Source organism: Neltuma alba, unplaced genomic scaffold (genome assembly GCF_004799145.2).
Source record: "Neltuma alba isolate B1F8T4 unplaced genomic scaffold, ASM479914v2 tig00006019_pilon, whole genome shotgun sequence".
Taxonomy (NCBI): Eukaryota; Viridiplantae; Streptophyta; class Magnoliopsida; order Fabales; family Fabaceae; genus Neltuma; species Neltuma alba.
The window spans coordinates 207,588-219,652 of record NW_021634320.1 but is presented as its reverse complement, the minus strand read 5'-3'; the positions used below and the strand labels follow the sequence as shown (position 1 = coordinate 219,652).

Below are 12,065 nucleotides of genomic sequence, written 5' to 3'. Positions count from 1 at the left end.
GTAACTTTGTGGTGTAAAGTGGAAGCACTGGAAAAAAAATTATTTTGCTCAAATATTTATTTTATATTACCTCTTGTTCTAATTATAAGACCTAATTGACTAATTTGAGGAGATTAAAAAAATAAGTTAAGTTAGTTATTTGTAATAAATATGTGTTGTCTTTCTTAAAATATTCTTGCTAATCAATTATATTAGTTAGAACTATTAATATTAGAATGAATATTTTAGAAGAAAAAAATATAAATATGAGAGATAAAATAAATTGGAATCTTATATTTAAGATCAATATAAAAGTCAAATAAGGTTTTATATTAAGGATTGGAGGTAGGATGTTATAAAATTACTGTTAAAATTATAATTTGGTTATATATATATATATATATATATATATATATATAGTGAAAAGTCTGAAGTTGTTGCAAAAATGGCTGTTCTGAATTTTTTTGTCTGTTTATCATCAGGGGCAATTAGATCATCTCATAAATCTATAGCGTATTTTCAAAATTAATTAGTATCTCATTTTTATATGTCAAGTAACGAGGGGGAAATGCCCATAATGACATCTCTGTTGCCAACGATGCGAAGCGAAATAACCAAATTTCCATTTCTAACCAAAACAAAACGAAGCTACACAAAGAATCCCAATGACTTCTCAATTTAATTCAATGGCTCAGAAAACATCTGGTATTAATATTATGCGTAATTTAACGCCGCCATCTATTTTGCTTCGGATTCTAACTGGTGGCCCTCTTACTAGATCGTCTTCTTCAACGTTTTCAAATTTCAAACTGTCTTCGTTCTTCCCCAACAGCTACACATTGTTTTGAATTAAAAAAAAAAAAACTAGACATTGTACCGGAGGTGCGCTTGTCCTCTTCGAATCAAGTTGAAACTCTGAGCTCTAGTTTCTCAGTTCCATTATCGTTCCAGACTCATGTGATTTAGTGCACGAAACATGTCACTTCTCAGCAGATTCTTTTACAGGAGACCCCCCGATGGTTTGCTGGAATTTGTCGATAGAGTATACGGTAAATACCGAACCCTTTATTTCAATTTTTTGTTTTTGAAGTATCTGCATTTCTTAGAAGTCATGTGCTTTCTTGGATATTTGTCATATGCAGTCTTCGATTCATGCTTTTCCACTGAGGCATTGCCTGATGGAATGTACCAAATATATTTACATGAAATCATTACCGAGTTACATGAAGAATTCCCGGACTCTTCCTTTTTCGCTTTTAATTTTCGTGAGGGGGAGAAACGGAGTCAATTTGCTGAAATTCTTTGTGAATACGATGTTACTGTGATGGATTATCCGCGACAATATGAGGGTTGCCCTATTCTTCCAGTGTCTTTGCTTCAACATTTTCTCCGTGTTTGTGAGAGTTGGCTTTCACTTGGGCATCAACAGAATGTCATCCTTCTCCATTGTGAGAGGGGAGGTTGGCCTCTCTTGGGATTTCTTTTAGCTAGCTTTCTAATTTATAGAAGACTACACAGCGGTGAACGGAAGACGCTTGAAATGGTGCACAGAGAGGCACCCAAAGGTTTCTTACAGCTGTTGTCGCCTTTGAACCCGTTGCCATCTCAACTTCGTTATGTTCAGTATGTAGCAAGAAGGAACATAGCTCCTGAGTGGCCGCCGCCCGAGAGAGCTCTTTCTCTAGATTGTGTCATTCTCAGAGCCATTCCTAGTTTTGATTCCCAGAACGGATGCAGACCCGTGATCCGCATTTTTGGTAGAAATTTTCTCAGCAAGGGTGGGCTTTCTACTCAGATGCTCTACTCCATGCACAAGAAAAAGAAAACTTTAAGGCACTACCGTCAGGTGTGCCTTTTTCTAACCTACATATCCTGTAATGCTTAGCTTATTGCATTAACTTATACCCTATTAACTGCTGCTAGAATTTATTTTCTCTTATATCAGGCAGACTGTGATGTGATCAAGATTGACATACAGTGTTTAGTACAAGGAGATGTGGTATTGGAGTGCGCCCATTTGGACTTGGATCCCGAAAGGGAAGTAATGATGTTTCGCATAATGTTCAACACAGCATTTATTCGATCCAACATATTGATGCTGAATACTGAAAACCTGGACATTCTCTGGGACTCAAAGGAGCGGTACCCAAAAGGCTTCCGAGCTGAGGTGAGTACCTATCTATTTATAATTGTGTGAAAAGCCTAAATATTGAATGCTCACGGTTATATTTTTCTTGTAAAATGGGGAAGATATGTAATAATGTAAAATCTTGAATTTTAGGTTTTGTTTGGGGAGATTGAAAGCATATCTCCTCCAAAAGCCCCAACCACTGTGTTAAATGGTGAGGAGAAAGGCGGATTGCCCATTGAAGCATTTTCAAGGGTTCAAGAACTTTTTAGTGGCGTCGAGTGGCTTGACAGTGGTGAAGATGCTGCAGTCTGGTTGCTTAAACAACTTTCTGTGTTGAATGATGTCAAAGAGCTTTCAAGGTTGCAAGGTAAAACAAGTTGGTACTCGTCACCTGCTGACTCTGAAGATGAAAATAATGAATCAAGCACTGCTGATAGTTCAGATGAAGCCTTTGATGTTATTCCAAAGTCTTTTACTGATATTTCCAAACTATTGACGCCTGACAACCCTGATTCAATCCATTTAGATTTTGAAAATGATGGTAGGAAAGATATACATCTTACTTCAGAACCTTCAGATCCATCGATTGAAAGTGTTTCAGTGTCTCATCATGCTCACAGTTCATCTCCACCGTCAGCTCCTCCACTTTGTCCGTCTCTTTCTAATATCAGTGGAGATCCTTGCATATCTCCTATAGCATCATTAGCAAATTGCCAGATCCCAATACCGCCCCCTCCACCACCTCCTCCGCCTTCACCTCCATCTGCCTCTTGCAAAACTTTGCTACCACCCCCACTAAGCCCTTATCAATCCACTTCTAATCAACAAACATTGCCACCTCCCCTACCCGTGCTGGGGAGTGAAATGAATGAGGTGCCACAACAATCATCACAACCACCGCCACCGCCACCGCCTCCGCCTCCGCCTCCACCACCAATGCCACCTGCACTATCAAATAGTTTAATTTCATCTAATGCTAAGCCTCTCCAAGTAGCAAGACCTCCACCACCACCTCCTCCTCCTCCTCCCACCTATCCCACACCAACTCATACACCTAAACCACCTCCACCTCCTTTTACAGTAAAGCCCTCAAATGCTTCTCTTCCACCGCTAGCGCCTAGTCAAGGCACAATACCACCTCCACCTCCCCCACCACCACTTAGTCGAGCTGCACCCCTACCCCCACCCCCACCACCTAGTCGAGGTACAATGCCGCCTCTGCCTCCGCCTCCACCTCCACCACCTCCACCGCTTGGTCGAGGCACAACGCCATCTCCACCTCCTCCTCCACCACCACCGCCGCCACTACCTGGTCGAGGTGAAACACCGGCTCCGCCTCCACCACCACCTAGCCAAGGTGCAGTGCCTCCTCCGCCTCCTCCACCGCCCCCACCTGGTCGTGACACAAAGCCACCTGTACCGCCATTGCCTAGTCAAGGTGCAGCACCGCCTCCACCTCCTCCACCACCACTTGCTCGAGGTGCAGCACCACCTCCACCTCCTCCACCACCACTTGCTCGAGGTGCAGCACCACCTCCACCTCCTCCACCACCACTTGCTCGAGGTGCAGCACCACCCCCACCTCCACCACCTAGTCGGGCTGTAGTGCCTCCACTACTTGGTCGAGGTGCAACACCACCTCCACCTCCACTACCTGGTCGAGGTGCACCACCACCTCCTCCCCCTGTTGCAGCAAGGGGATCTGGTGTTCCGCCACCACCCCCATCCATTGCCAAAGGCAAGCCTTTAACATCAAATCTTGGAAGAGGTCGAGGTTCTAGTGGGACTGCTATTGCCCCTAAGAAAGCATCGTTAAAGCCCCTACATTGGGTGAAAGTTACACGAGCAATGCAAGGAAGTCTATGGGCTGATTCATCAAAACAGGATAATCAATCAAGGTACTGAGTAGTGAGTGTTGAACCGAACAGACGCTGCACTTGATTTTCTAGAAATCAAGTCATAAGTTCTAGCCACTAGGAAGTTATAAGAAAAATTATTGTAATCATGTTTTGCACCCTTGTTGCCTAATTTGTTTTCATCTTCTCTCTGTTTTCCTTTGGTTAGGACCCACAAGGGTCTGATGCAATGATCATCTTAGAATGTCTGATTTTTTATGTGCTTCTGTTAGGCCCCCTGAAATTGATATATCAGAACTTGAGAGTCTGTTTTCAGCAGCGTCTGCTTCTGATGTCAGCAGTACTAAAGGTGCCGGTCGGCGTGGTTCTAATATCAATAAACCTGAGAAAGTTCAACTGGTATGTTACCCCTTAGTTGGCATTTATGTATTAGGTGTGACGGTAGTCAATATATTTTCTTTTCCAATCCATTTGTGTTACAATCAAATCTGACTACATCAATTGTGTGAATGTACTGCTGTCATCATTTCATGATTTTGCATAATGTGGCATTATTTTCTTAGTTCTCAAATGAAGTTTGACCAGCTATTTCTTAAGAGGTGATATCCATGATCAACCTCGAATGTCCGAAAATGACAATGAAGAGGTGGTAATTATTGCTTTTGCTTTGATGTATTGGTATATTTGATTTGACATCAAAGAAGCACAAAACAGAATTACTTTAGACCAATTCTTTTGGTTGTAAGAGATATTTATATTTGCTATCAGTATTATAAAAATATAAAATTAGTAAATGAGAAAGGAAAAGAATGAAAATATTTGTTTGCCAAAGTGTGTTATCTTGGAAATCTAGATATAAAATCGTATTTACTACTTGCAGTTGCTAGGGATGCAAGGTATGGTACTTTAGAGCATGATCTTGAATTTGTCGTCAATATCAAATGTCAAAGCTGATTTTTTTAATGATATTGTTTTATTTCCTTGCTCTGACATGAAGTTGTTTATTGTTTGTTTGTGTTTATCATTGTATGTGATTATAAAAGAAATATACTCAAGTTTGTTATGTTCTTCTTGCTATCAGATTGACTTGCGAAGAGCATATAATTGTGAGATAATGCTCTCTAAAATCAAAATTCCCTTGCCAGACATGCTTGTAAGTTGTCTAATCTTCTTCATTTTCCCTTGTTTTGGGATCCTATTGTCAACTGGCATTATATCTTTCATCTTAGCTTCAGAAGTTTATCTCAATCACAGCACATTGCAATCTAAAGTTAGTTAGATTCACCCTAAAACTTTGAGCACATTCATTCACGTTATATTGGAGAAATCATACGTTTTTGACAATGTTTTCTGAAGGAATAAATGTGAGGAATATGTCCGTCAAGTTTCAGAACTACAGATTTCATTTTTCTTGATGGTGTAGTAAAACCTTTAAGCTAGAGGTCTACAACAATTAGGTCCTCAAAGAGCTCCAGCTTGCTATAGTATAATAAGCTTGTGCAATTGGTGTTGTCAACCCTTATTTAAGATTTTGACGTTTAAACGTCAAATAAGTAGTGTTGGAGTTATGATGAGTAATGGCTTCTTCATTGCTTGTTTTAGGAGAAATCTTCTTTTTTTCTCACATTTTTATCTTTTCTGTATAAATTATGTATATTTGCGTGAGTAACATATTTTTGATAAATTATGCCCACTTAAAAAGCTTATTGCTTTACTCGGTGGTTTCTCAGTTGGCATGTTTGTTTGCTGGATGTCTCAACAGTTCAAGTGTGGGAAACTATGAAATGGTGTTGATCATTCTTGCTGGGAAGGATCCTGTCAATATTTTCCCATGTATTAGAACCAAAATGAATGTAATGTAAAAAATATCAACGAAAATCTATATCTCTAATTTATTGATGGTCTCGATTATTAATTCTTAAGTTAAGCTCTTTACAATTGTTATTTTTGCATGTTTTTTCTAGATGTTGATATTCTCATGAGTTTAGCCGTCTATCCCTATGATTTGTCGAGTCTTATGTCTTTGCCGGATGTCTCAATTTTAAGTGAGGCAATCAACTGGGATTAACTGAGGTTTATAATTATAATTAACTGGGATATGCTAGACTTAATTTTAATTGAATTAAATTGCATGTATTATGCACCAATTAACTAAGATTGTTAATATTAATTGATTGATCTAATATTAATTTCTATGTTAGTTTTTTCAAGTTAGATTAACTCTCAGTTGTTTCTTCAACAGTTTATTTTTATTTTATACTTTTTCTATTTGTTGGTGTGCTCATGGATATTGTTACCTGGTCTTGCAGAATGCAGTTCTGGCATTGGATTCATCTGCTTTAGACATCGATCAGGTTGAGAATCTTATTAAGTTCTGTCCCACAAAGGAAGAGATGGAAATGTTGAAGGTACTTCCCCTCCTCTTTTGCCTCTCAGGAATCTGTCGCATGATTGTGAACATCAATGCGTGACTTTGTTCAACATCATGTATTTCATGTTATTTCAGTATTTCAGTAAATTGTTGTTTCCAATGTTTTAAACCTCATTTGCATCTCATCTGCTTCTATCTTATTTGTAGTTCACATCATTGTCTTGCTATCTTTGCCTATTAACTCATTTTTTTAGGGTTTAAACTTTAAAATATTATTGACTTATGTTGACGTGTCCCATTTAGATCAGAAGTTCAAAAGTGATGGTAAGTTATTGATATATACTTTTTAAGTAAATTATGAACCTTCTTAATGGCGCATCACTCAGGAAAATTTGTCAAGGGGAAGCTTCAGACTCTATAAACTGTATGATATGCTGTTTTGTAATAAGCCTGCCGGGCTTCTTTAAAAATAATTGCGTACTAAATCTGTGTATTTGGGCAATTATCTTGTTAAACTGTGTTTTTTACTAAAATTATTTCTCGTTTCAGAATTACACTGGGAACAAGGAAATGCTTGGAAAGTGTGAGCAGGTTCTCTCTTTTGAATAGGTTTCAGTTTTTGAAACCATGCAAATTGTGCAGGGGTTTCTAATAAAATCATTATTTGGTATCTATCAGTTTTTCATGGAGTTGATGAAGGTTCCACGAGTAGAAGCTAAATTACGAGTTTTTGCTTTTAAAATCACCTTTTCTAGTCAGGTATGTTATCTAGCTTATGGAGGGCTGTGAATGATTTTGCATTACTAGTGTTATTGGTGTTCATTCATGCTTAAATTCTTTTGTTTCTCTTCTTCAGGTGAATGATTTGAGATTAAATTTGAACACAATCAATGATGCTGCCAGGGAGGTATGGCTAGGGCTTTTTTTTGTTCTTTTTTTCCCTAAAAACCAAAGGTATGGCTAAGTTTAATGGCTCCGAGTTAACAGACATGAAGGTATCATCTGACCACATCTCCATGTTATTGCTCATACTTGCAGGTGAAAGAATCTATGAAGTTGCGTCAAATAATGCAGACTATTCTTACTTTGGGCAATGCCTTAAATCAGGGAACAGCACGAGGTATATGTTATTAGATCTAATGTTGTATCATGATCTGACATGGAGCTTTTATGCATAGCTCCTCTGACTCAACATATTTCTACAACTAGAGTTTTGCTTATATTTTTCTCTGTTGCATGTTGCAGGATCTGCTGTAGGATTCAAATTAGATAGCCTTCTTAAATTATCTGATACTCGTGCAAGGAATAACAAGATGACTTTGATGCATTATTTGTGTAAGGTAGGTAAGGCGGAAGCTTTGGCTAATGCATATTGCATGAGTTCTGTTAAGACTCCATACGTTATCTAACTCCCATTTAATGACTTTGCTGTATTCGTTTACTTAAATGGTATTTATCTGAACAAATCTTAATTTTCCGTTGCAATTTCTGTTTGTTTGACCTCATATGAGTCCCCCTCCCCCCCCCCCTTTTTTTTCTCTCCTTTTTTTGCCATCTTTCATTGAAGTTTGAGTTCCTTTCTGGTCTTTGTAATCTGCTATTACTAGCCTGTTTGGGATAGCATCTAAAAGTAGTTATAAGCATGTTTCACGTAAGCTGAGACAAAATTCCTCTCATATACTTACCTCGTATTTTGTAAATTACTATTAAAAAGCTACTTATAAGCTATTTTAAACGGGTTATACTTAGAAGAGTAAAAAAAATCTAACTTTTTTTTTCCATTGATATAATCTCTCATATGATGTCTTACAACGTTATATTCTTCTCTTACTAGCTTCTTTCTGAGAAAATGCCAGAATTGCTAGATTTTGGCAAGGATCTTGTTCACTTGGAAGCAGCTTCGAAGGTATTCTTTTGTACCTCGAACCTCCCATCTATTGATGTAAGATATATTCCAAATGTTTTGTAATTATTAGTTGTCTGTGAACTTGTGCCTTCTATGTCCAACATCTAGATCCAACTAAAAGCATTGGCTGAAGAGATGCAAGCGGTTAGCAAAGGTCTGGAAAAAGTTGAGCAAGAGCTTGCTGCTTCAGAAAATGATGGTGTTATATCTGCAGGCTTCCGTAAGGTGAGAAAGTGCTGGCTTCTACAGTGAGAGATTTATTGCTACCCCTATATATATGTTCTCTCTAGCTTTAGAGAAAACTTGAATATTTGCCCCATCCAAACCACCATATCAAAACTGATGCTTTGATTTCTGTAAATGATTATAATATGATCAATGGCTGCTAGTTATCCTGCACTAGTTAACTAAATCCCTTTTTCTTTTTTTTGGGGCATGGCATTAATAGACCTGATTAGACTAATATTCGTTGTTTCTCCAAGTCTTAGAATTTGCTAAAGAATCTTTTTCTCAAAGTTGAATAATATGATTACCCTAAGGCGAACCATCATGGAGCAAGGGATGGCTGCCTATATATTGCTTGATAAGTTAATTAGCGCCTTACTCACGATCTTCTTACAATAAGTACTATGTTGGTTTAACTATGATGTTTCTCTTCTCAGGTGTTGAAGAATTTTCTTGATATTGCTGAGGCTGAAGTGAGGTTACTGATATCATTGTATTCTGAAGTTGTAAGTCTTGTCAACAGAATTTTTCCCTACATCCTTTTAATCTGATGCTCCTTCTGATGGGGGAGATTGACTAGGATGATGCCTGATGAAGGCCAGGCTTTTGTACTAATGGCACCATCCATAATTGATGCCTAAATAATCCGAATCGGGCCCTGGCCTTAACAGATAAAAGAAGAGAAAGCCAAAACTATAAAAGAGAGACTAGAAAACGCTTCTTGAAGCCATGATCTTGTGACCTTGTGGCATGGAGTTCACCCTTCGTGACAAGTCGTGGGTTCAATCTGGCCTGCTACTTAAAGCGTTTGGCTTGCCTCGTATATTCAAACAGAAGAAGAGGCTTCTTGAAGTGTCATATTCCTCCGGTATTAAATATAAGACCCACTTTGTAGTGTAATTTACACTACAAAGTGGGTCTTATATTTAGGACCGGAGGAGTATCATGTATATACTGTTTTTTGTACATTGTTTGAAATGTGTAGTTTAACAATGTTTTGTTTAGTAGGATATCTTGGAAAATAACATGATGGCATGGCTCTTAAAAAGGCTTATTGAACGGAAGCTTAAATAATTGGAGTATGGTTATCAAAAGTATGCCAAAAGATCATGAATCTACAATCTTATGATACTCTGAATCGTGTTTAGTAATTTTTCAATTTATATATAATCCTTTATATCGTATGTTCCCTGTTTTATGTTTAACCTAGTCTGTCCCATGTGAATAATTCCTCCCAGTCATAGCCTGAACTGGGTTAATAATCTCGTGCGCCAACTGCTCCTTAATTCTGGGCTTGGTCTTAATAATCTCTTTCAGGGAAGAAATGCAGATTCTTTGTCCCAGTATTTTGGCGAGGATCCAGCTCGGTGCCCCTTTGAGCAAGGTCTGATGTTTTCCTGAATATACCCATATGCATCTGGACCTAGGTTTTTTACACTCTCTCTTTTGCGGGGCTGTGTTGTTGTCTTTTATCAGTCTAATTATTTCTGAGGAATCAAGAATGATATTAAAATTTAAACACACACACACACACGAGAGTTGACTGCAAAGGCACAACTAAAGATCTCAGAAAAATCATCTAAATTTATCATGGTGAACTCTGATGATATGTTTGGGTATGCCACGGAATTTATATTGGTAGTCTGTTAAAGCTTGTTGTTGTCACATAAATATGAAAAGAATTATAAGTAATCTTTTTCTCCCCCCTTCTGGTATTTTATGCGTCTGGGTTCTTTCATCTTGAATTTCATTTCAAGTACTTTCATGAATATTACGAGATTTCTGATCTTGATGATCACTGCTTGAATGGTGCAAAAGATGAGGAGAGAGAAATATGCATATATATTTTGCTTTCCAAAAGCATGAGAGGAAAGCCATTATTGCTACATCTTATTTGCACTCCCAAGACATTGTAAGCTGCAATATTATATTTAGAGGTGTTCAATTGTGTCCATCCCAGCATCTCGTCCCTGTCCCAGTCCCCAAAAGTTTTTTGGACAGGATGAAAGCTGGCGGCACAAAATTGTTTCAGGACACAGATGAGTATTTCGTCCCGGTCCCATCCTAATATATCATCTCTATTTTAAATTGTTATAGATTTATTTTATTTATCATTGTAATAGTATTTTGGTAATGATATTTATCAATTGTTATTTTTTTTATTTGTTTATGTATGGGTTACATGATATTTGTTGTGGTGAACATTTTAAGTTTGTTTATTTTTTGTCTCTCAAGATTTTAAAAAACATTTTTCTTTGCCACTATTTCCTCATTTTTTTCTATTTTCTTCATATAGTTTTTATCATATACTTCATGCATAGTTAGTTTTCAAATTTAAAAAAATAAAAAAAATCTAAAAAAAGATCAGACGTCCTTGTTCTGTCCTGATTGGGATGGGACGGGAATGAGACAAAAAAGCTGTGCCATCCTAATAATTGGGACGGAATCGGGACCTGGGTCGTCTCTGTCCTGTCTCGTCTTATGAATACTCCTAATTATATTATAGGCTTTCCGCCTAACAACATATGATTTGTGGATTCTGTAGAAACGGAAACTGCATGAAATGCACAAACATGTGAAGTTCTTTGCTACGGTCATCTGAGAAATTTTCAAAACCATAGGCGGGAAGATCCATTCCATATTGATTGACTTTAAAGCTTCTTCTTCTTTTTTTTTTGTTATTTGTTTTTTGTGCCTCTCTTAATTGTTTCCTTGTGCCATGGCTGGGCCTCATTCTTGTGATGCAACGCAAAGCAGTTAGGCATATATGACATGATGAGTGTTAACCTCATGCAGAACTTGTGATCGTCTTAATTGTGTCTTTTGAGCATTATATTAATTATTGAAGTTGCGTGTGGTCTGTGGTTGCAGTGACTCAAATCCTAGTTGTCTTCGTGAAGATGTTTAACAAATCAAGGGAGGAGAACGAAAGGCAGGCAGATGCCGAAAAGAAGAAACTGGAGAAAGAAGCCATGAAGGAACAGCGAACACCTGTAAATACAAATTTGAAAAAAGATGTTCACTAGATAATTGACAAGAAGAAAGAGGCATTAAACTGTTGGCTCACCTTCTTAAAGTTCACGGATGTGTTCATCAGACTTTGAAGTCGGATCTATTCCTTTTGAGAGGAGACACGGAGTGAAGAATCCTTCCTGATTGTTGGATCTCCGTTTACTTCCCCATTTGCTGGCAAATGGGATATACCAGCAAGCTGTTTTCTGATGTAATTATGCTACAAGCCAGCCTTTTTGTAGCAAAGTCATTATATCATCCCTCTAACTGAGAGGCTCGTATTATTTTTTTTAATTCCATTTCTTGTAAGTACCAATCTGAAGAGAAAAAAAAGCTCCATTTGTAACATAGCTGCTGATAGAAATTCAGTTTTTTTTTTGTTTGTTACAGGACGTGATATTTTGATGTATATTATTTATCTTTACCTTTGCAGCCCATAATTAACTTTTTTTTTTAGACATTTAGAAAAGTTGTATAAATGAAAAGCAGTCATCCTCGAGAAATTTGAAGGCATACTACAATCTTGCATGAGTTGAACACGACTGAATGAATGAAAAAAATGGTTCGAGTATATTATTCAGAAGT

General features: G+C 37.6%; 1 protein-coding gene across 1 annotated transcript; it reads left to right on the top strand.

The window, feature by feature from the left end:
• The first annotated feature begins 670 nt into the window (after window positions 1–670).
• On the top strand, window positions 671–11,724 carry LOC114749357 (formin-like protein 14). Its single transcript, XM_028937859.1, has 17 exons — window positions 671–1,028; window positions 1,122–1,825; window positions 1,925–2,146; window positions 2,261–4,008; window positions 4,239–4,365; window positions 5,048–5,119; window positions 6,276–6,374; window positions 6,887–6,928; window positions 7,016–7,096; window positions 7,194–7,244; window positions 7,376–7,457; window positions 7,583–7,677; window positions 8,172–8,243; window positions 8,352–8,468; window positions 8,906–8,974; window positions 9,786–9,852; window positions 11,340–11,724. The coding sequence occupies exons 1-17, from the start codon at window positions 956–958 to the stop codon at window positions 11,492–11,494; spliced, it is 3,876 nt and encodes a 1,291-aa protein (XP_028793692.1). The 5' UTR covers window positions 671–955; the 3' UTR covers window positions 11,495–11,724.
• The last annotated feature ends 341 nt before the right edge of the window (window positions 11,725–12,065 follow it).